Source organism: Diachasma alloeum, unplaced genomic scaffold, assembly GCF_001412515.2.
Source record: "Diachasma alloeum isolate Michigan unplaced genomic scaffold, Dall2.0 Dall_scaffold_00179, whole genome shotgun sequence".
Classification (NCBI taxonomy): domain Eukaryota; kingdom Metazoa; phylum Arthropoda; class Insecta; order Hymenoptera; family Braconidae; genus Diachasma; species Diachasma alloeum.
The window spans coordinates 5,060,400-5,084,477 of NW_021680345.1; the positions used below are offsets into that span (position 1 = coordinate 5,060,400).

At 37.5% G+C, this 24,078-nt stretch overlaps 2 protein-coding genes across 6 annotated transcripts in view; one reads left to right on the top strand and one right to left on the bottom strand.

Moving 5' to 3' along the window:
* Positions 1-874: 874 nt before the first annotated feature.
* On the top strand, positions 875-23,024 carry LOC107042196 (zinc finger protein 236). Of its 3 annotated transcripts, none has more exons than XM_015263124.1 (15): positions 875-1,015; positions 1,231-1,354; positions 2,367-2,734; positions 2,979-3,110; positions 3,202-3,366; positions 13,936-14,067; positions 14,237-14,380; positions 15,111-15,429; positions 16,528-17,323; positions 18,095-18,486; positions 18,687-18,778; positions 18,993-19,238; positions 19,310-20,072; positions 20,751-21,511; positions 21,554-23,024. In XM_015263124.1, the coding sequence occupies exons 2-15, from the start codon at positions 1,246-1,248 to the stop codon at positions 22,241-22,243; spliced, it is 5,109 nt and encodes a 1,702-aa protein (XP_015118610.1). In that variant the 5' UTR covers positions 875-1,015; positions 1,231-1,245; the 3' UTR covers positions 22,244-23,024. The 3 variants fall into 3 exon arrangements, with proteins under 3 accessions (XP_015118610.1, XP_015118619.1, XP_015118602.1); XM_015263133.1 differs by having other exon boundaries at positions 21,596-23,024; XM_015263116.1 differs by having other exon boundaries at positions 20,751-23,024.
* The window catches only part of LOC107042214 (probable tRNA (uracil-O(2)-)-methyltransferase), a 40,799-nt gene continuing 38,633 nt past the window's right edge, over positions 21,913-24,078 (bottom strand). For all 3 annotated transcript variants that reach the window (XM_029126429.1, XM_029126430.1, XM_015263145.2), the window contains one exon: positions 21,913-23,962. In XM_029126429.1, the coding sequence (XP_028982262.1) occupies positions 23,063-23,962 (900 nt within the window). In that variant the 3' untranslated portion in view covers positions 21,913-23,062. The remainder of the gene's footprint in view (positions 23,963-24,078) is intronic.

Below are 24,078 nucleotides of genomic sequence, written 5' to 3' on the forward strand. Positions count from 1 at the left end.
GAGAAGGAAAATAAAATGACCATTAGTATTGACTAGAGGGTAATTTATTTCCATGCCTCCCCTTTCGGGTTTTTATAAAAGTTTGAATTGATAAACCGGTGACAATAATATAACTAAAATGAAACGACGAGACGATGGACTTCCGAAGAGAAAAAATATTTTTTCGAAGTATCCGTTTACTTGAGAGAAGTATTCATTTTTTTAATACTGTATTTCCCCAGGCGAGTCATTCCCAGGCCATTCTCATTAGGTTCCAGTTATGACTATTATGTTGCTTTAAAGAATGATCAGGTTAGTTATGACGTTGAGTGAACTCCCTCAATAATTATAAACATCAAAAAATTATTCGAAATTCTTCCCTATGAAAATATGAAATTTAATACGAAAGATGAATAATCATTGGAGGAGTTGGGAATTATTCAATTCCAGAAATACGATTATGAAAAATCAGCAGAGTAAACTTTCAAGTTTAAAACTGCTTAAATAAAAAAAAATATGAAAAAATAAATGGTTCTCTCAAGTACATGAATATTTGGAAAAAATATTTTGTTTTCTCTGTTCACCTTAATTGTCACTTCAACATTGCTTTTAAATTTGTAATTTTCGTTTTTCCCTCGTAGGTTTTAGCAGGCATCGTGTTATCAATTCCAAAAAAAATTTATTTAGAATGCTGCTACATCTATTTTTTGCGAAATTCTCGAGAAACGAATAATTCATGAACAATTGTACAATTCATGTGCAATTCATGAAGAAATTTTAAATTTGAACGTCGAATTCTGCGTATGCGCAGAACGATTGCAGCGCAGCAGAAATACAAAATGTCGGCCCCTGTCGTTCACTCTAATCGCCCCTTTAAGTCGTCCACCTACCTGACGATTTGGCATAATTTATCATAATTGTTTTCTCGAGGTGTATCAATTACTCCGAAAGCCCCAATCCCCAGATCATTCATAACACTGTAATTATGAGTGAATCGCGACATTGTACTCGAGAAAAATCGGATAGAATCGACGAGGTGAGTCTCGACTGTCATAATCACATGTCAAATGAATCTTTAAAAGTCCAAATCTAGAAACAATTAAATTATCATCAAGTTATCAACGTTACAAATGACAAATACATCCCCAAAAGGACCATTTTGGTGCTCGAAAAAGACCGGATGGTCTCGTCACGTTGATTTCATGAATGGAAAATTGTTTTTGATGCTGAAAAAAAATTTTCTGTCATCAGGGTAAATAAACAAAGATGTTGACTAGGCAGCCGCCACCTGCTGAGACAGTGTCTCTTGCTGTCGACGCTATATCTCTGGGATTTGTCATTTCTGAGGATGGGAGAACACTTTTAGCGGTGACAGGTTAGCCCCCACCGATAAACTATGTTTTTAAGGAATTTTTGCATTTTTTTTAGACAAAAATCACAGCATTCCAGGCCATTTCTTGATTGAGTGACCTGTGGAACTCAATGAAGTTTTTTAATTTCTTGACACGTTTGATGTTTTGGATTGAGATCTTGCCTAAGAGATTGCAATCCTCACATTCTACTTACACGATATACATATTGAATTCTACTGAATTAAAGTGTAACAACCCAATTGCTCATTGTGCAATCTTAATTTAAAATTGTATAATTCAAACGTCTCAATTTTCAATTCTCAATTTTTTGTGTGCAATTCAACAGGTGTAATTTGATCGTGTGGAATTAAATTTATAAATTAATTAAATTATACAAATAGGGGAGAGTGGGGTAAAATGGCCCCTTTTGATTTTTTCAAAAATGTTAACAGCTCCTTCAATTTTAAATGAAATGGAATAATTTTTTTTCCATGGAAACTACCCTTCTTCTCCTTTAGAATGAGCCTGATCTCAATTAATGAATTTGTTTCTAAGTTATGAGCATCACAAAAAAAGTCAAAAGGGGCCCTTTACCCCACTTTGCCTTAATAAATTAGATTTAAAAAAACGTTTTTATTAGAAATTAAACATTTTCCAGTTTGAACCGTAATGGAGATGGTACATTCCATTTTATCGTTTCATGTGTTGATTTTTCTCTTCTTCAATTTATTTTTATCTAATTACTAAAATTCCTTTGGGCCACGTTCAGGTCAGCGGTATTAACAATCTCGAAAAATTTGACTGATTAAATGAATCCGAATACTAAAAATCGACAAAAAAATCCTCGAGAATTCATTATACTTGATGGATGAAATCTAAAACCATTTTTATCTGTTTATTAATACCATCATTAGTTTTGTCTTAATCAACTCATGAAAAATACGAGGACTCCATTGGGTGTTATATATCATTTCATGAAGAAAATGTAGTGTCAACGTCAAAGAATGCTAATGAGAATGGTAAAATGACCTGCAGGTTCCGAAGAGGGTACCTTGGAGCTATTGACAACCCCAGTCTCCCTTATGCACCAGAATGGGACTGTTCTCTCACCATCGACATTGAAGGTCAATAATGGGAATGCAGGAAACTCCCAATTGTTTCAAATTAACCTTGAGGGTCTCGTTGGTGGGTCTGGTATTCAACACGCAGCATTACTACCACAGAACTGTGAGAATGCACTTGTGCGGGGAAGTGAGAGAACCTATGTGAGGGAGCATGATAGCCAAATTATTGACATCATTCCCAGTGAATCTAGTGATTTAGGTAAGAGTGTTGCTGATCTACCTGAGAGACGCAGGAAGGGGCCTGGGAGACCCAAGAAAAATTCTGATGCCTCGGCTGTTGTGAGTACAAAAATCAGAAGAATATTATTAATCAATTAATTGCATAACGAAACTGTACCTTTTGTTATGATTTTTATTTCATTTTTATTTCCATCATTCGTTAATTAACAATAATTTCTGATTTTATTTCGAAAAAATTGCATTACATTTAAGGATATTTAATAAAAAAAAATGTTTTAGAGTTCAATTGACATTTTGTTGTCTTAATTTTTTAATTACAAAAATTGTTTTTCTTATATTGTAGGCAAATGAGCTTAAGTGTGAAATTTGTGGTGAAGAATTCAAGAGGCAAATGCTGTACAAAAAACACATGGAGCATCACGCTGAGGAGAAACCCCACCGTTGCCCCAAGTGCCCTGCCTCGTTCAACATACCGGTGAGACTTATTTATATCTGAATTTCTATTGAAAATATTTAGAGGCAATGCGACACAGTCTGATAACTCGGTTCAACGAATTACTTTGCAGTCGAATTTTACGCTTCACATGGCGATGCATAACACAGGGGAGCCAAAGTGTCCAGAGTGCGGAAGGAAATTCGCCAGAATGGCTAGTCTCAAGGCACATATTCTCGTCCACGAGAAGGAGGAGAATTTGTTCTGCACTGAGTGTGAAGATGCTTTTTCTACAAAGGTTTGTCCATTTTTCTTAATTTTTTTAAATGCGTGACGTGGGTTGAAACGCTCTGTTGGTATTTTCCTCTAAAAGTAATTGTTGAGAATCAAATCTTTGGAATTTGTTGACATTTTTACATTTACGTGAAGAGTATTTTGTAAATATTCCTGGACCTGTTAGATTTAGAGGAAAAAAATAAAAAAACACTTTTCGAAAGGAATTTAATTCTCTTTAAAAAATATTTTCTGAAAATTATGTCACTTATTTCTGGACAAAATTTACGAATTATAAATTTGAGAAAATCCAAATCTGTTTGAAACGTTCAAAATTAGAAAAAAAAATCACAATATTTTATTAAAACTTTTATTCTCTACAAGAAATGCTCAATATTTTCTCTAAACTCAACGTTTTTGAGATATAAAATTAACACAAAAAAACGTTGAAATTCCCAACAATTTTTGCTTTTCCATCAAATTCTCAATGAACCCCTAACATTTTCAAAATTCACAAAATATTTCAAATAAAATCCTGAATGTTTCCGCTATTATTCATGAACTAAACAGTAAAAATCTTCGAACTTCCCAAAAATTCACGATTTTCCGTTATTTTCCATCCAATTCCCGATGAAAATATTAAAAATATGAGTCAGTCTGATGAAATCACCATACCCTTTCACCCCCATAAGCCATAAATAATCCCACAAGCAAGAAGTACTCAATGCCGTGATTCATAAAGTCGACATTCACTAAAATTCTCGGTTCACTAGTAAAAGAAGACATACCATTACTCTGGGCGATTGCGCTTTAAGTGGAAACTCTTCCGGTGCTCCACAGAGTACGCACTTCTTATCATGACCGAGTGGCATACGCTTCTTGTGTCATTTCTCGTGTTATAACGCTCGACAGATTACAATTCTCTTATTTTCGACACAAATTACAATGATGCCGAGAGGACTTCTGAGACAGTTTGGACATGGGTCAGCTTCCTTGACCCCGTTACTCCTCTTATCAATTATTGTTACTTGTCCACGATTAGACGGTGTAATAATACTTCTGGGAAGTTGTTATTTTGCTTCATTCAGGAAGAATAAACTAGAGATGAAAGGAATTTTTTTACGAGCAAAATGCCAAATTTATCAAATGCATTCATCAAATGCAAAAGCATAACTTGACGATTTACGAATCAATGACGGAAAATTCATTGTCATTATTTATTTTACATTTTGCATAAACATTTTTACTTTCTTCGAAAGATTAGCCAATATTACATCGAGATCTTTGAACTGCAAGTGAGAGAACACAAGGAGAGTTGTCAAAATGCTAGTAAAAATGAGAAATGAATCAATAATTCATTTCTCATTTTCACAACTACTATTTAATGATTTTTCGAGGACATAAAATCGCCATTGGGAGCAATAAAACCCCCACATCTCCCACAACAAAAGTCTTCCCCCGATTCCAGAAAACCTTGAATTGCAAATTCATTAGAATAATCTGTTCGGCGTTTACCAATCGATCGTAATGCTTGAATTATTCCCTGATGATACCCGAGGACAATGCAAAAGTTCATTCTCCCATTGAAGGACGTGGGCCGTTAACTATTGATAGTAGGCGGTAAAATGCTCAACAAGATCTGAAATATACAGTTGTTACGCAACTGAATCGCATGATCTCATAGATCTCACAGAGATTGCTGTGACAAGTGCACTTTGTCGTGTCCGAACGAAACGAGAAAGATGCATCTGACGAATTTCTCGGGGCACTATTCCGCGTCCTCTATTTTTTCTCGTTTAAAAAAATAAAGACAAATTCCGTAAACAATCGAGACCTCGTGGGAATGCTTTTCCGGGTAAATCGACATAAATATTTATCACTCGACAGCCGAAATTGCTCGAGTGTTTGAACACATGTGTTTCCCCCCTTGAACGCTCCTTTTAAAAATCTGGCAAGGAGGCTGAGTACAGCAGCAGACGGCGACCCTCCGCCCCCACTTTGGGGGAACATTTCAAACGAAATACGTCGGCTTCTGAAAGAATTCATGGGATGAAGGAATGAGGAGGGACGAATTGAGAGTTGGCCTAGTGTTCTAGAATTATCCTGAGGGTGGAGTTGAGATACTATTGGAGGAATCTTTGTGAACATTTTCTGTGTGATGTCATGGGAGTCGTAAAGATCAGAAATAGTGTTTAGCATCAATTGCTTGAAAGGAAATTACGAGGGTTTTTTTTTCATTTGTTCTTATGAATTGAATTGAAATTCAAGGCTTGGAATTGCAGAATATTTCATGAATGTGGTTGGGAAAATGGTTGCAAATGGTCGACATTTTTTGCTTGAAATTATTCGGGTAATTTAACAATTATGGAAATTGGAGATTTTGCAGGGAATTTTGAGGGCTACAAAAAAATTCTCTTCACATTTATTTTCAATAATAATAATAATTCCCGAGATATTTACGAAATTAATTTCATTAAAATTCTTCACATTTTTATTTTTATTGATAATAATTAAGTAAAAATGAATCTTGTTAATTCAAACAAAATGAAAAATTAATTGACTATTAACAACGTACTGTTTAGATACTTGGTGACTTTATGACCAAAATGTTAGAGTGTCAATGGTTTAGGGAATTTAGCAGACTTTCTCAATAATTTCTCAATAATTTCCGGGATATTCCGGAAAATTGTTAGTCAAAAAATTGAAAATTTTGTAGAAAAGTCAGTGGGAGCTGTTAATTTAAGTCCACTTACTCCATGAAAATCAATAGAAATTAGGAAAATTCATTGTAATTTGGGGAATTTTCGCCTTCCAGCTGCTGGAAAATTTGGGGTTTCATTAAATTCCCAGTGAAATCCAACATTTCATCACTTTCCCCCCAAATTAACTCAACCTCTCCCTCCTAAAAATTCCGAGTCAACTCTCCATGAAATTCAAAGAATTTCCCCATTAAAAATTAAAAATTCTACAAGTGAATAGAAAAATTCGCCAAGTAAATCGAAACCGTCAGTTTAACTTCCCTCATTCCTCGAAAATCACTAGAATTTGGGGAATTCTTATGAAATATCCAGTGAAATTCGAAATTCTATGATTTCCTCTCCTCCCCGCCCCCCCCAATTAATCTCAACTACTCCCCATCCCTCCATTAATCCAATCAACTCTCTTAATGAATTACAACCGCGCGATATAATTCCCAAGAACTGTTATGTGTGTCACCGAGAGCTCGAAGATGCGTGGGCAATTATAATCCTCAAGCATATGCATACACCCTCTCAACTCGTAATTCCTGCATTGTCGCTAAATAATCCACGAGCGTCTCTCGTCATTCGCGAGTTCTCTCTACGTAATAGTGTAGACGTTACCAATGAGATAATAATCCGCCCCCCCCCCCTCCCCCTCCCCCTTGAGTGGAGCAAAAAAGTATTTCAAGAAGCAGAGGAATGAGGGAGTAGGAAACCCCGAGGCTACGTTGTGGGGATGTGGATGAATGTACAGTTTTTAGTCGCCTCGTGGTAGTGGGATACGGGATAGCGCGGGGCACACACGTGCTTCCCGGAGATTGACAGTTCTCTCATGTGCATAAGACTAAAACATGTTCCCGTTCCGTAATTAAACAATTCGGGCCATTCTAAGTTCATTAAAAAAAATTATTTTTCAAAATGATTCATCTTGTGTTCAATTGTGTTCATAGTCTCGTGTGTTCAGTGATTGGATTACAGTTGTGGTGATTCAGATTTTTTTATTCCGCTTTGTTTATTAGAAGGATTGAAAGAATGGGGTTGAAGGGGTCTGGGTTGTCAGCACCGAATTTTCTCAGTTGTTTCATTAAAATTGTGTTGAGGGAATTCAAAGTTTTTTATTCTGCTTTATTTTTATTTTTTAATTTAAAGTCGTAACGTTCAAGGGCTCTGGGGTATCAGAACCGAAATTCCGTATTTTCTCATTCATTTAATTAAAATTATGTTGAGGGAATTCCGGTTTTTTTATTCTACTTTGTTTATCAAAAAATAAAATAATAAAATAAAAATAAAATAATGGCGTTCAAGGGCTCTGAGTTATCAGCACCGAATTTCCTCATTCATTTAATTAAAATTCTGTTGAGGGAACTCCAGCTTTTTTTTTAATTCTGTTTTGTTTAAATTGGAAAAAAATAACTTTCAGGGCTTTGGGTTATCATCACCGAATTTTCTCATTCGTTTCGACTGCGATCATTAAACGAATTGGATTTCTTTCTCCGTCCATCCGAGAATATATTCCGTATTTATAGAATGGAGATGATAGGGACATCAGAGGAATAACAATGCAGGCGTCCGTTTTTATGTTTTTATCGTTGTTGTTTCTTCCTATGGGGATGGGGCACAGCTGAGTATCTCGTTACTGGCAATCTGCTCCTGGGAGATGATGCTACCCATCGGTGGTTTATGGCGCGGTTCGCACGTGGGATGATGCGGAGATATCGAATTTCTTTGGAGTGACATCGAAATTCGTCTTATATGCTCGAGAAATTAATTCCGGAAATTCTCAAATAATTGTGATGACGATATTTTGTCTCGCGCACGAATATTTGTTCGGATTATCCGACAGATTATTTTCAATTTTCTTTTGAGTGAAGAATAAATATTTGAATTTAACAGAATAAGTTGGAATCCATCGGTTTACGAGGGTTGTTTTTAAATCTGGATTTATCTGAAAAACGAAAGACTTTAGGACAAAATATCACAAGACATTTTTTGTTGGAAATTTTATCAGCCATAACTAAGATATTTTGACATTTCCCCCTAAAATCACTCAGTCTTGAGATAATTACACAATTTCGAAAATTAAAAATTGGAAATGTGAGAACTAAACGAATTATCGCTGCATAAAATTGAAAAAAAATCTCTCATCCTCGCACGTAACCACATCCTTTCATTTAATCGGATTGAATGCAAAAAATCACTTCGAAGAATTTAGGAGTGACTGAATGATCGAATTCAACAGAATATCCGTTTACGAGTTTTCCAATTCGGATTTATTTGAAAAACGAGTGACTTTGCGACAAAATATCACAAGCCATTTTTTGTCGGAAATTTTTCCAGCTACAAAAAAGATCTTTGGGAACTTTCCCCTCAAATCACTCGTTCTGGAGATAATTGCACAATTTCAAAATTTTTATCCAAATTGTCATCAAAATGTATCATATTTCTTTCCCCCCGTATTTTTGTTTTTTTTTTTTAAACATATACATATATACATATATATTATTTATAGCTGTATAAACCTATAGGTTTCGTGCTTAATAAAAAAACAATTTCAAAATTAAAAAATTCAACACTTAAAAATAAACCATATTATCCCCAAATAAATCCCAAAAAAACCCTTTAGTTAATACAATTAAATGCAAAAACACTTCGAAATATTTGAGAGAACAATTGAGGGATTAGATCAAACATTAAAAAGCTGATGATAATGGAATTTAATCTCTGGATCCAGAGCACGTGATTACACGGGGTCAAAAGCGAAAAACTGGTTTTTGTGAGCCCCCCCCCGTAATGTCGATGTCTCGCTGGTCAGATATTCGCTGACGTAATGCATGAGGTCGTCTTACTGCCTCCAGGACCCGTGCACCCTCTGCCAAATGTCCTCATCCTTTTTTCTCGTGCCTCAATTCCCACCGGTTCCAGCGCTCGCATTGTCCAATGTCCTCCGGACACCTCAGACTCCATCTCCATCTGTCATGTCATTTCGTGCTTAATATTTTTTTATTGGGAGTAAAACGCATTGGTTATTATGAAGTACCCGTCGGAGAATGTGAAGTACTCCAGCTGCCCTTTAACGCCGCGTTATTCCGCGACACGTTTTCTTATCGCTGCTGCGTGCATGTCAAACCACGAATACCATTTTACTAGCCATAGGTTCATTGTTTATTCAATGGGGAATTGATTTGTATGGGAAAGTGAGAATTTTTCATTCATGAGTCGTAGTATTTTTACGCGAGGTATCAAGTTTTGTGGCTTTTGGACGCGACATTTGACGATTTTGAACCGAAATACCTGACAAATAAATATGTGTCCTTATAAACGAATGTTAAATTGACAAATTTTTATTTTTTCACATAATTCAAGAAAAAAATTTCCATTTCATTCTCTTTTTCCATGTTTATTGCATTTTAGGATGAAATTTTATTGATTTTGAATCAAAATTGCCCAAAAAATGGAAATAAATGTGTCCCTTAATTAATTTTTTGCTTCAACATTGATTCATTTTTCTCATTATTCATGAAAAAAAAATTGATGACATTTTCTTTCTGAAATTCATTTTTTTTTAAATGAAAATATCGCAAAGATGAAAATAAAGGGCTTCATTAATCAATTTTCGCTTCAAAATTTGTCCGTTCCTTATCGCTGCTGCGTGCATGTCAAACCGTGAATACCATTTTGCTAGCTATAGGTTGATTGCTTATTCAACGGGGAACCGATTTGTATGGAAAAGTGAGAATTTTTCATTTATGAGTGAATGGGTTTTTCCCTTTTTTACGCGAGGTATGAAGTTTTGTGGCTTTTTGACGAGACATTTGATGATTTCCAACCGAAATACCTGAAAAATAAATATAAGTGTCGTTGTAAATGAATTTTAAATTGAAATTTTTTAATTTTTTTTCTACAATTCAAGAAAAAATGTCGATTTCATTCTCTTGTTTCTAATTTTATTGCACGTTAGGATGAAATTTCATTGATGTTGAATCAAAATTTCCCAAAAAATGGAAATAAATGTGTCCCTTAATTCATTTCTGCTTCAACATGAATTCATTTTTCTCATTATTCAAAGGGCTTCATCAATCAATTTTCGCGTAAAAATTTGTCCATTACATTCCATTAATGTTCACTCAAAAAAAAATTCTCATTTCTATTCTCATCCTCATTATTTTTATTTTCAATTAAAAAATCGTATAACCAATTTCCCCCATAAAAATTCTTTTTAATATTCTCCGCAAATCCATCAATTTCTTCAAGATGATAACGCGAATTGAATTAAATTCTGAGTTTTTTATCAGCCATAAATTTTTCCACAACCCAGCACGTCCCCAAAAAAGCCACCTCCAACATTTTTTTTATTCCCATTTCCCAGCGGTGATTCGCACTCTCGGCGAAAGTCCATGGCGAAAAAAAAATATAAATAAAGGAAGAGATGCGAATGATCGTCTCCTTTTAAAGGCATCCTGGGTGCATAACCCGAGGTACCACCAATATTGCCACAAGGTTGACGCGATGCATGAGGGAAAGACTCGTTGAAAAATGATCGCTTGTACCGAGTTGTAAGCGTGCAATAATCGGCGCTCTGGATCGAGACTCGTTAGAGGCGGAATTCCATGAAATTACAACCCGGGGTTAATGCCACCTCGAAATTTTATCAGCAACAAGAGCACTAGAACCAGAATCCACGCAATCGAGGGGAGAATAATGATTCAATTAAGAATTCAATCATTTCTCGAAGTCGAATGATTAAAATGTAACGAAGTTATTGCCTGGAGACTTCATTGATTCCAGCTTTGATTTATTTTCATATTTATTTCAGACTTATTTTTACACAATGATTGTTTTAAACATCGATTGGAGAATTAATTAATGAATGAGTATCAATTAATTAATTAAATCATTATTAAATTTAAGTGGAGACTTCATTGATCCCAGCTTTGATTCATTTTCATAATTATTTCAGATTTATTTTTATGCATTGGTTTATTTAAACGTCATTCGCAGAATCAATTAATGAATAGCTATCAATTAATTAATTGATTAAATCAGTATTAAAATGAATTGTTTGATAAAAACTGAGTTCAAGAAGAAGTGGATTGATATTCTTTCACGATTTGTTATTGATATAGTTTATTTCATCGTGAACATTCTTATTTAGCCCATAAAAATGAAGATATTACGTGTTAAAGCCCTCGCAATAATAAATCGAAGTACATAATTTATAAAAAGAGTTCATTGCTCTCGTGAAATGGTCTGTGAGAGCCGGGTTAACTCAAAAGAGCCTATCATCCTGCCATTTAGGACCGTCATTATCGTCTGGAGCCAAACTCTTGGTATCGATAACGTGGGGGTATCTCACTTCACCCATTCCTCGGCATTTCTTCTCGATAAAACCACTCAATCTGGGAGGGGAAACTAAACATCTGCGATAATAATGAGAATTAATCTAGTCGACGATTTTCAGAGGGGCGAAACAAACGAGAGATAAAATTAAACCAGTGAACCTTTTGGGAATTCGAGGGGTAAAAGTGGCCCATAAATCACGTCTTGATGAGTAGAAAAAATAATTTACGATTTGAAATTGTTGAAATCATGAAATTGCCTCAAAAAAATTTCATTTCATTATTTTTTATGACAAAGAATGGAAAAATCTCATTAAATTCTATAAATTTTTTTCCATAGAATATTTTTTATTGGACTTTTCTAGTAAATTTCCCCAGAAATCTCGTTGAATTTCCTAACAAATTCGCTATTCATTTTTTATGAAACGTTTTCGTACGTGAGGACCCCCGGAATGCAGATTTCTATCTCGATTCCCCTTTCGCTTCGTCCAATTTTTTTTATCTCTTGTATTTCGTTTCTCTGAGACAATGAGAGGACTTGACACCGCAATTGATCTGCGTTAATAATACGAGATGCACTGAATGCAAGTGCAGTCGAACAGACGATTGCCGAGGGTAATACAAAACTTGAGGGATTTTTAACTGGGGAAAAATCCCACACGCTGAGATGAATCGGATGTCACATCCGGAAGTCGAGATGCTGATAACCCTGCCCTGTGGTCCATTCCAAATTACCCCAGAGAGTGAACAGATTTCCGAGAGAGAACATCGCGTTTCGAGTGTTCTCTCGATTTTTCAAGCAAAAGTTTGGCTTTTATTCACGAAAAAAAAATTATTTCAACAGGAAAAATGAGTAAAAAGTTGTGATTAAGGACGGAGACGGTAATAAACTCGTGTTGCTGAGTCTGGATTGTCTTTGAACATCAATAGAGACTCGTAAATTGAGAACGATGGTGAACAGAAATGTCTGGAGTGATAGAGTAAACAGGGGAGTCCTTCTGGGGAAGGATCGAACCCGCAATTCGTGATGTAAACTGCAAAGTGCAATGGACTCACCGTAACTGAGATTAAAATAATCGCAATAAAAGTGTTCGTTTGTGTTCAACGTTAGCCAGAAGTGTTCAACGAAAAAGCGTTTATATGATTTTATTAAAAGACTTCCGTCCTGTACGATGACGCTCGCCGTCGACTGTGTTAATTTTGCGCTTTTACTCATATGCTCACGTGTTTTTCATTTTGCCTTAGGGCTCAGCGCTCAATATTACAAGGTATTGTGGCTAAGAATAGAAACAAATTCGAGAATGAATGCGGGGAATGAGTTCATTTTCAAAATATCGTAGGAACTATTGGGTTTAGAGAAAAGTATCGTGAACACGTACGACAAAATTTCGGTGAAAAACCTAGGGAATTTGTACAAAAATTCTTGTGAACTTCTATTGGAAATTCTATTGGGGTTATTTTGATAAGTAACAAAAAGCTGTTTCGATTGAACAGAATGTCCGGTCGAAATTGTTTCATAGGAAAAATTAATTGAATTCTGTTAAGAATTTTTACTTTAAATTTCTGGTACACATTTCGGAAATTATAATCACATATAAGTTACAATGAAATTCCACGGAATACTGTCGTTGAAAATTCTGAATTTCGGGGAAAATCAATCAGAGATGTTAATTTTAGTTCAATTATTCTCTGAAAATTAATAGAAAACCTGAAAATTTCGGTAAATATTTAAATTAATCATTATTAATTATCAATTAATAATTGATAATTGATTTTCCTCAAAAAATAAACAAACCGAGGAATCCCTGTCTTCGTGCTTCTCAAAATTTTGGAATTTCATTGAAATTTCATTTTTTTTCTACCAGTTAATTCCATCTTCTCTTATACAACTTTCGATTGAGAAATTTTCTGTAGGAATTCCTTGACATCAATTTTCGAATGTTTTCACTCCATTTTTCTTTTTTTTCAGTGGAAGACTGAAACGAAAACAACTTGGAAAAATTGAGTCGAGGAATTCTATTGATTTTTTTGATAGAACAGTTTCTATTGGACATTTCTATAAAAAAAAGCGCAGAATCAGCCAAAATTTTCCGGCGAATTTGCCAGGTTTTGCTACGAAATTTTGTCATATGTACGATTTTAAACAAAAATAGACTTGCAAGAGTGGAAAAATTATATATACATTATTTTGAAAACATCTCAGAAACCATCGGGCTTAGAAAAAAAAAGTCAAATGAATTTTTAATTGTTCAGAACAAAAATGTGTTGACCTTTTCCATTTACAAGATAATATCTCTGTATATCGTCAATTTGTATAAAAAATATAATTTGCCCCCAAAAAATGTCATTTGAGATTGGAAAAAAATCCAGTAGTTTCGAGGATTTTTTTTCCTTTCGTAAATAATAAATCCTATGGATTTGTTTATTCTTCTTCCACTTCTTCATTGAATTACTATTGGACATTTTCCTTCTTCACATTCACATTTTCATATTTATCTCCTTTCATTCATGTTCCAGGCACAACTCGATGCCCACTTGAAGCTTCACAATGAGAAATGGTCATCGGAGGACGTCAGAAAGTGCAAACTCTGCAACAAACAATTCACTCAACCCGCTCTTTATCGTCTCCATATCCGAGAGCACTACAGGGTGAGCACTCTCCAACATACCATCCCCCCCCCGCGCTCATCTATCAACTCCTCATATTCACTCCGAGTATCACAATGAATGGAATCGGGGAGTTAAGAGTGACTCCCCGCGATATTATGTCGTTTCACAAAATGCTTCATACTTATCTCAAATTTTCTGTCTCGTGTAGCTGCAGACCAAGATTATGAAGCAGACTAAGCGTGGAACTACTCAGAAGACTATCTACAAGTGTAAAATATGTATGAAGGTGTTTCAAAAACCGTCACAGCTGATGAGACACATTCGAGTTCACACTGGGGAAAAACCGTACAAAGTAAATTTTAAACTTAATTCATTCAGTAATTTCATTAACACCACTCCATTCAATAGCTTTATTCATCGTTTAATGCATTCAATTATTTTGATGTTTGTTGAATATCTTGGAAATGAGGGAAATACCACAATTTTCATGAAGACATTGACAAAAAAATTGATAAACAATTTGAAGAAAAACTCAACACGCTTGGGGTGTGTAGCACACCCCAGGTCTCGTTTAATAATTTTTTTTGCCACTTTTTGATTTATCGAAATGAAAATTTTCAGATAAAAATTACTCGTCGAACTTTTCACTGTTGAATTACCCCTTTTCCTCTTTCGAAAAAAATGCTCAATTTGGAACTGAGAATTCTATTAAAATTCTATCCGAAAAACTTATAGATTTCGATTTTCTTACGTGACTCATTCTCTCAAGACTTCTATAGAAATTGTGGGGCTCAAAATTTTCAAGTTTTTCTAGTGCAATTGTTTTTATTTCCCATTGCAAAATGCAAAAAAAAATGATGAAATCGTAGCTCAATTTATGGAGAAATTCACATCTATTGAATTTAATATAAAATAAAATTACATAATAATTTTTAAAATGGGATGTCAAAATTGCATAACTAATAAAAAGAATTGCATAATTTTCAAAGCAAATCGAAAAAAAAAATTCATAAACCTCTCGAAACAATTTCTCAATTCCCCTTTTACATAATTCATAATAAAACCAACGATATTCCCAACAGTGTACCATCTGTACTCGAGCATTCTCGCAGAAGAGCTCCCTGCAGATCCACATGTGGCGTCACGTGGGTGTGCGTCCATACCCCTGTCCCCACTGCAGTGCAAAATTCTCCCAAAAGGGAAACCTAAACGCGCACATCCTTCGGGTGCACAGCGCCCCCGAAGGTGAGCCCACGTACGCGTGCTCCCAATGCAGCTGTGTCTTCAAAAAACTGGGCTCCCTGAACGGACACATGAAGAGGACGCACGCAGTTCCCGCGGAGGATCCCCCGACCTGCGACAGCTCCACCGAGACGCCCACATCCAGTATTAAATCCCCAGGTATCTGTCGTAATTATTACTGTTTTTATTTTATCAAAACAAGTTATATTACTGTGGAATTGTGAGTGTTTAGGCTTTTTTTTCAACATTTCTGATAAAAAATGCAGAGGCATTGTAATTACTGCTACCGTAATTGCAATGATATTTATGAACATTTGCGTTCGAAAATTTAACATCATTTATTTATTATTATTTAATATATTGCAAATTTTCATATCACTGAGGATTCCAGTTTCGTCCCCCAACAATATGTTGGTACCATAATTTTCGTGGAAAATCTTTCATTATGTAATCTTCGTCGTAATTATTACGGTTTTAATTTTATTAAAGGAAGTTATATTACTGTGGAATTGTGAGTGTTTAGGATTTTTTTCAACATTTCTGATAATTGAGGGCAAAATGCAGAGGCATTATAATTATTGTTACTGTAATTGCAATGACATTTATGAAAATTTGCATTTAACAATTTACCATCATTTATTTATTATTATATTGCAAATTTAGTAAACATATGTTGGCCTCATAATGTTCTTGGAAAATTTTCCCTCACATAATCTTCGGAATTCAATCAATATATTGATTTATCTTCGGAAAAATCCTAATGAAGTAGATGACGCATTGTCGGTGACATGAGTTCTCTGTGAAATTATTTCACAGCAAAAGTCAGTACAATTTTCTGCAGCAATTCTCGAAATGATTTTTGTAATTTTCTTTCACTGTATTTTCCTTTTTTTCCTTAGAAGAAAACAAAAAAATTAGAAGATTTGAGCCGAGGAATTTCCGTAGAAAATATCTCAATAGAATACGTTACACAGAGAAATCAAATTCTATCAATTTTTTCTACAGAATATTTCCTATTGAAAAAAAGATGAGAACCGGTCAAATAATAATAGAAACTCCCCAGAAATCCAATAGAATTTTCCAACAAATTCGCTGTTTTTTTCTAATGGATTTTCATACGTGAGGATTTCCGGAATTTCGCATAGAACTTGAAAAAATGCAGATTTTCACTTCGACTTCCTTTTCGCTTGTGCAATAGAATTCCCTGTTGAATTCGCTGGGGTTTTCTAATATTTAGACCTGCACTAAAATCCTCAGACTCGACGCTGGACCAGTTATCGAAGAACGACATTCTCCAGCAGGCGTTAACGAACAGTGGCCTGACCTCCAAGGAGAAGTCCTCCGACACCCCGAAAAGACCGGAATCCCAGACGTCCTACGTCACCCTGGTGGACCGCACCCCAGACGGCTCCTTCAGGAAATACGTCACGATAAAACAAAGGAGAATAGGCTCCATCAGGTGGTACTCCTGCTCGTTCTGCCACAAAGAATTTAAAAAGCCCTCGGACCTGATTCGTCACCTCAGGGTGCACACCCAGGAGAAGCCCTTCAAGTGCTCCCACTGTCACAGATCGTTCGCCCTCAAGTCCACGATGAAGACCCACGAGCGAACGCACTTTGGCACGAAGAAGTACTCGTGCGGCATCTGCGGAAAAATGTTCTCCTGCCACAGTAGCTTGACAGCCCACACTAGGACCCACACGAAACCCCACAAATGCGATGTCTGTGACATGACATTCAGCACGAGTACGGCTTTGAAGAGCCACTTGAAGGGCCACTCGAAGCAGAAGAACAAGTTGTGCCCAGAGGCTGAGAGGCTCGTACCTCAGATTGTCCTGGAGGAGCCACTGGTCATCTCCGATGCGGGCAATAAGATCAGTGTGGCACAGGTGCAGAGCAAGCAGAGGCATGTTTATGATGGGGAGGAGGAGGGCAACAGGCCCCACAAGTGCTGGGTCTGTTCTGCTGCCTTCAGGAAGATCAGCCATCTCAAGCAGCACTACAGGAGGCACACGGGGGAGAGACCGTACAAATGTTCCAAATGCGAAAGGAGGTTTGTAACAGATCATTTTTGTAAAGTTGAAAATTGCCAGAGATAGTGATGACTTGGGGTGTTTTATTTTTGTCTGAAATATCTAGAATATTTCTTGGAATTTTTATCACGCTAGAGTATTGTTGGGCCTCAGTTTTTTACTATTAAAAAAGCATTCATTCCTCATGAATGCATGAAATGCATTGTATATCCCCGTTGAAATAATTATTGTAATCGATATTTATAAGTATAACTATTCATTGTGATAATCCGATAAAAATTTTCATTTTCGATTTACAGTCTTTTATATTTTTTCAATTCATTTGATCGAAATGCAATAATAAAACACGAATTTATGGGTATTTTTGAAGTATTAAAGAAGAAATAGGCAATTTTAATGTTTTTCGCAGACATTGAAAAAACAACTTTTTTGTTTTTTTGGCAAGCACTTTCATCTGAAATTTTTCCATTCCCTCTCATTCTCATTCTTCTCAGCCTTCAATTACTTGAAAAGAAAAATTGAAATTGTGAAATTTGAAAATTTTTGCTCTGGATACCGACAAAATTTTCCACTGTCGATTTCGATTCTTTTGTATTTTTTGAATCCATTCAATCGAAATGCAATAATACAAAAATTGCTAAAAATTTTATTGGATTATTATTATGTAATAATATCTATAGTTATCTATACCTACAGTTCAACAAAGAAAAAACTTTTACCTCAAATTAAGAGAATAAATGAATTGAATTGAATAAATAAATGAACTGAAAACTAAATAAATACTATTACAGGTTCACTTCTAACAGTGTATTGAAAGCTCATCTTCACACCCACGAGGCCGCAAAGCCCTTCAGTTGTAACGTCTGTGACGCTTCGTTCTCCACCCAGAGCAGCCAGAAGAGGCACCTGGTGACGCACAGCAATAAGAGGCCCTTCATGTGTCCGTACTGTCACAAGACTTTCAAGACGTCGGTGAACTGCAGGAAGCATATGAAGATACACAAGAATGAGCTCGCACAGCAGCAGCTGGAGAAGCAGAAGAGTGGCCAGGAGGAGGGGATCAGGGAGGAGCTGACCCTCGGAGGAGATCTCGTTGAGTTCCAGGGGAATATGAATGCTGATTTTGAACAGGCATTTGCCGGGGGACTGGAGGCCATTGGGGCGAAGGGGGAGGCTGCTGATGGTAATTTCAAATTGATTTTATTTGTTTCATTCGTTTATTTGAATCACCAGTTTCATTACAAATCATGAATTGAAAGAACTGGAAAAAAATATACATTTTCCTCACTATTTTTCTTCTTCAAAACTTCAGTATTTAATTCTCCGATATTTCTCATTCAAATCATCAACTCCCAGTTAATTAATCGACAATATATTCCGCAGGAAATTTGCCACCAGTGTCTCAAACCCTTCACGCCGACGAAACGGGCACAATCACCCTCCCAAATTACATCGGAGAACAAACACTAACAGCAGTATGTATATTTCCTCTTCAACCCTCTAAAATTTAGAGTCTAAATTTACGATTTATTATCATTCTAAATACATTCACGTCGTATCAAATATCCCTCATCTCCCCAAAATGATTCCCAAACCCCTTAAAACTCCCCTAGATGTCCAATAAATCCCCCTGAATCCCCTCACCAAAACAAAGCCAATTAACCAATGAATAAACTCCATCTATTCCAGGAGAGCATTCGTGAGATCGAGGAGACCCTCAATCAGCAGCTTTTCAACATCGGCCTGGCCAATCTCCACCTGCCCCCTCCCCTCCCCCGCCAGATAACCGACACCACCGACTCCCCCCAGCCCCCAGTATTGAACATAATCTACGACAGCCAAAAAGTCCTGGACCCCCCTCCCCCCACCATAAACCCAAGTATATTTGGATCACCTCATTTCGACACATTTGACATGAGTCAAATAACTCTCCAGGCAAGTCATAAACCCCAGCACTCCAGAAATAGCCACAATTCACCTAAAATTCAATCTCTCTGCTTATTCAGGCGGACGCGGAAATTGACATGGGCATAAGTTCAGCAAATTCCACGAGTATGGCGAGCATTCTGCCGAGATCAGCGCAGGAGGAGCAGAGGATGATTCCAGTGTCCTGTGGAGCCATCGACAATCAGGGGAAGTCTCATGGGCAGTTGGTGGTGGTGTCGTCCGTGCCCCAGGGGTCAGAGGCCATTCCTTCGGTTCCAGCGTGCCCCAAGTACCCGAAAATCATCGCAAAAGCTGACACGACTGATACCAGTGGGCTTTTGAATCTGGACAACGACTCGACTGTTGATCAATCGTGTGCTCTTCCTGGGGCCTTTCAGACTGATTCAGAGGTCAGTCGTCAGGTGGAGAGAGACCTCTCGACCCTCTTCAATCCACCGGAGGTGCCAAAGCCTCAGGACTCGCTGCTGCAGTGCCACCTCTGCTTGAAGAAGGCGTTCACTGCGGCTGCACTGAAGACTCATCTGAAGAGCCATCGGGGCTCCAGGGAGTTTCAGTGCCCTGAGTGCTCGTTGAAATTCTGCACCAATGGGGGATTGACTCGACATCTTAAAGTACATAACAAACAGGAGGCGCACAAGTGTCCCACGTGTCTGGAGACACTCCCCAGTGAGGCGCAGCTGAAATTACACGTGAAATGTCATGAGACGATCTCGTGGGATCCAGCGACTGATATTGAGCCTGATAGCTCACAGAAGGAACCCGTCAGTGTTGATCCCGATTTGTTGACGTTGAAGTCCAGGACTGATGCAACTGATTCGTCAGGTTTGTTATGTAATGAAGTGATAGTTTTTTTTACTGCTGTAATTTTGAGAGAGGGTTTTGAATTTTTCGTTAATTTTTTATTTATTTATTTATTTATTTATTTATTTCAATATTCAATTGTTATTATCGGTGTGAGAATTGAAGCTATCATTGAAATATCAATGATTGTTTTAAATGGAAAACTATTTTTTTTGCATTTTTGTGATGAATAAGAAATTCTATAAACCATTTACTCTCGAGTTACGTTAAATTTAACAAAATTGAAAAATCGAAAGGAGTTTTTCTTTCGTTTTCATTTTTTAAAATTTTTCTTTTAAATAAAAAAATCTGTCGATAGTTTAATCTCAAATTGATTTTAAATTCACAATACTGATAATTCAGATGCAGTTATCACATAAATTCCCAAAAATTTCTAACATTGCAATTCAATTTTCTTTTCAATAATTTCTCCTTCAAATCGTCAATTCCACAACATCACAACAAAAAAATCCGTTAACGGTTTCATCTAAAATTGATTTTAAATTCATAAATTGGCAATTCAAATACACTTATGACGTAAATTTCCAAAAAATTCTCACATTGGAGTGTGCCCTCTCACATTTCAATTTATTCTCAATAACTTCCCCTATAAATCGGTCAATTCCATCCCTTCACACAATCTTCCTCCTCAAATTTCAGTATCTGAGAGAGTCCTGATGGATTCAGTGGCCGAGCGCAACACAATTAGACCCCTGAATGCCGAAGCCGACAAAGAAAAGAAGGAGTACACGAACAAATGTGAATACTGTCCCAAGACATTTCGAAAGCCCAGCGACTTAATCCGCCACATAAGGACTCACACTGGCGAGCGTCCTTACCAATGCACCCACTGTGACAAGAGTTTCGCAGTCAAATGCACCCTGGACTGTCACATGAAGGTGCACGAGGGTACCAAGTCCTTCTGCTGTCACGTCTGCAACAGTCTCTTCGCGACGAAGGGAAGCTTGAAGGTCCACATGAGATTGCACACTGGCTCGAAGCCCTTCAAGTGTCCAATCTGCGACCAGAGGTTCAGGACCTCGGGCCACCGAAAGGTCCACATGGTCACGCACACCAAGAGCACCGGAGATAACGGCAGCAGACGAAGGGAGAGACAGAAAAAAAATCAGAAGCCCGAGGCTCCCCAAGAGCCCGAGGTGAACAGTGTGAAGGTCAATCCTGGAAACGCCTTGGAGCCAGATTATCCGAATATCGACACCATCACCATTGATGCCACTGGCATTGGGGATCAATTGACGTTCAACCCTGATGGAACGATAGTCAATAACAATTCAGTTCTGTCTGTCAATGAGTCCAACCAACTCGTCGCCAATCTCCAGTTTTTACTCAGCAGTGGTCTCGTCACCATTCAGACGGACGAATCTGCACTGCTGCAGTTGAACGAGGGGAGCATCAATCAGGAGGAGAATTTAATCCCCCAAGACACGAGTTTAATCAATCAGGAGGAGAATTTAATCCCCCAAGACACGAGTTTAATCAATCAGGAGGAGAATTTAATCCCCCAAGACACGAGTTTAATCAATCAAGAGGGGAATTTAATCAGTCAGGATGCTAATTTGATTGGTGAGAACCTAGAGGTCAATGAGAATCTCATGCTGTCGACGCAGTTGGAGATTCCTGGGGGTCAGGAGTCCCAGCTGCAACTGGACACCTGCATGGCTCTGGTGGAGATGCCGGAGGCGACGATTGAGGCTTCGGATCAACGGCCGCAGCCCCCAGTGCAGAAGAGCAAAGGGAAGAGCCCCACGAAGAAGGAGTGTGACGTCTGTGGGAAGACTTTTATGAAGCCCTGTCAGGTGGCGAGACACAAGAGGATTCACACTGGGGAGAGGCCCTTCAAGTGCCAGCTGTGCACCAAGTCTTTCGCTCAGAAGGTCACGCTGCAGATGCACCAGAAGCATCACACTGGGGACAGGCCCTACTCCTGCCCTCACTGCGATTATTCTTTCACGCAGAAGGGCAACCTCCGGACCCACCTCAGGAGGGTGCACCAGCTGGACACCGCCGAGGGGAAGAAACTGAGGAGGGGACAGCAGTTGAGTGCTAAAGTCACGCAGGATGTCGATAATCAGATGAGTGTCAATAGGCTGCTGAGTTTGGACGATATTTCTCTGGTTGAATTCCTCAAGTGAAGAGGTCGAAGATCAAATCGTTTCATTTTCTCGTGAAAATGCCGAAGAATTGTATATAATGTTTATGGATTGCCGATGAAAATACTGGGAACAGCTATTTTTGTGGCTAGTTGAGGCTAGGAGAAAGTGCCAATAGTAGGTGTAATCAATTAATTTAATGGAATTGTGATAATGTTTTTTATACTGCATTATGTATTCGCTTTTGTAATCGGTGGAAAAATTTGTGTTCATATTTCCAATTATTTTGTAAAAATCATTGTCCTCTTGTACAAATAAATCTTCGATTCTGCAATTCGAAATTGATGGAATTGATTTTTGATAATAATCAACGTAATTTATTACTAATTAATTACAACTTTTGGGGAGTGCTTGAAGTTGCAGGTTTCATCGGGGAGGGGACACCCATCAGGATGATTATCGAAGAACCAACAGGGCTTGACTCTCAATACAATTTTCGATCTTCCTGATTTTTTTCTTTTGGAATTTGAGGGAGAGCCTGGAATTCTGAACTGAACAGAATCGTTTGTCCACACTCGTTTTTCAGTTGCTTGAGGCTCTCTGGGAAGACTAATCTCACTGTTTCGTTCAGATGGCACATCCTAGAATGCCAATAGTAGGGGCAATCCATTAATTTAATGGAATTGTGATAATGTTTTTTATACTGCATTATGTATTCGCTTTTGTAATCGGTGGAAAAATTTGTGTTCATATTTCCAATTATTTTGTAAAAATCATTGTCCTCTTGTACAAATAAATCTTCGATTCTGCAATTCGAAATTGACGAAATTGATTTTTAATAATAAGCAACGTAATTTATTACTAATTAATTACAACTTTTGGGGAGTGCTTGAAGTTGCAGGTTTCATCGGGGAGGGGACACCCATCAGGATGATTGTCGAAGAACCAACAGGGCTTGACTCTCAACACAATTTTCGATCTTCCTGATTTTTTTCTTTTGGAATTTGAGGGAGAGCCTGGAATTCTGAACTGCACAGAACCGTTTGTCACTTGGAATATGTGGCTGTTGTTTTTCATAAGAGTCTGCAGACCTCCACACTCGTTTTTCAGTTGCTTGAGGCTCTCTGGGGGGACCAGTCTCGCTATTTCGTTCAATTCCAACTGCCCCCCAGCGTTCCAGAGTCCCTCAGAGTCCCCTGGGCGATTCAGGGTGATTTTTCGAGTCTTTCGCAGAAGCTCCGTGGAGACAAGCTCCACTATCTCGTTGATGACATTCCGATCGACTTGCGTGCAGTTCCTGACTCTCTCGACGATCTCTCGAGGCTTGAAGTCCCTCGCCCATTCGTCCGAGGCTTTCTCGTTCTCCTGAGGGCTCAGGGACCTTGCGCTGATCATTTCCTCGATTTTTTCGTCCTGGGAGTCTGTCTCAACCTCAGGGTAATTCCGGCCTACACCGATGAGGCAGATTCGCTTGGTCGAGGGAATCCGCAGTTTATCGAGCTTTGTGGAGAACCCACAGGTCTCACAGACCTTTCTAATGTACCTGAGGTACTCTGAGTACTGACTACTCGAAGCAGACTCCCTCTGGAATTTTCTACCATCGAATTCGTGGGCACAACAGGGGAGTAGAAAGAATCTGCAGCTGTAGGAGCTTCTAGCTGCTATCACTGGGATCCAGGGGGTCAGCTCGTCTGAGTGATTACCGATCAGCCAATCGGTCGTGGGGAATAGCGATTTTGATGATGGAATTATTGTTTTTTCCTGCAGGCAACAGAGAAAACGATTAAATATTTCAAGATTAATGATTTAATTTGTTGATGATGAGTATGAAAAAGAAAACTAAAGAAATAGTGAAAATAATTTTGTAAACAACAGAA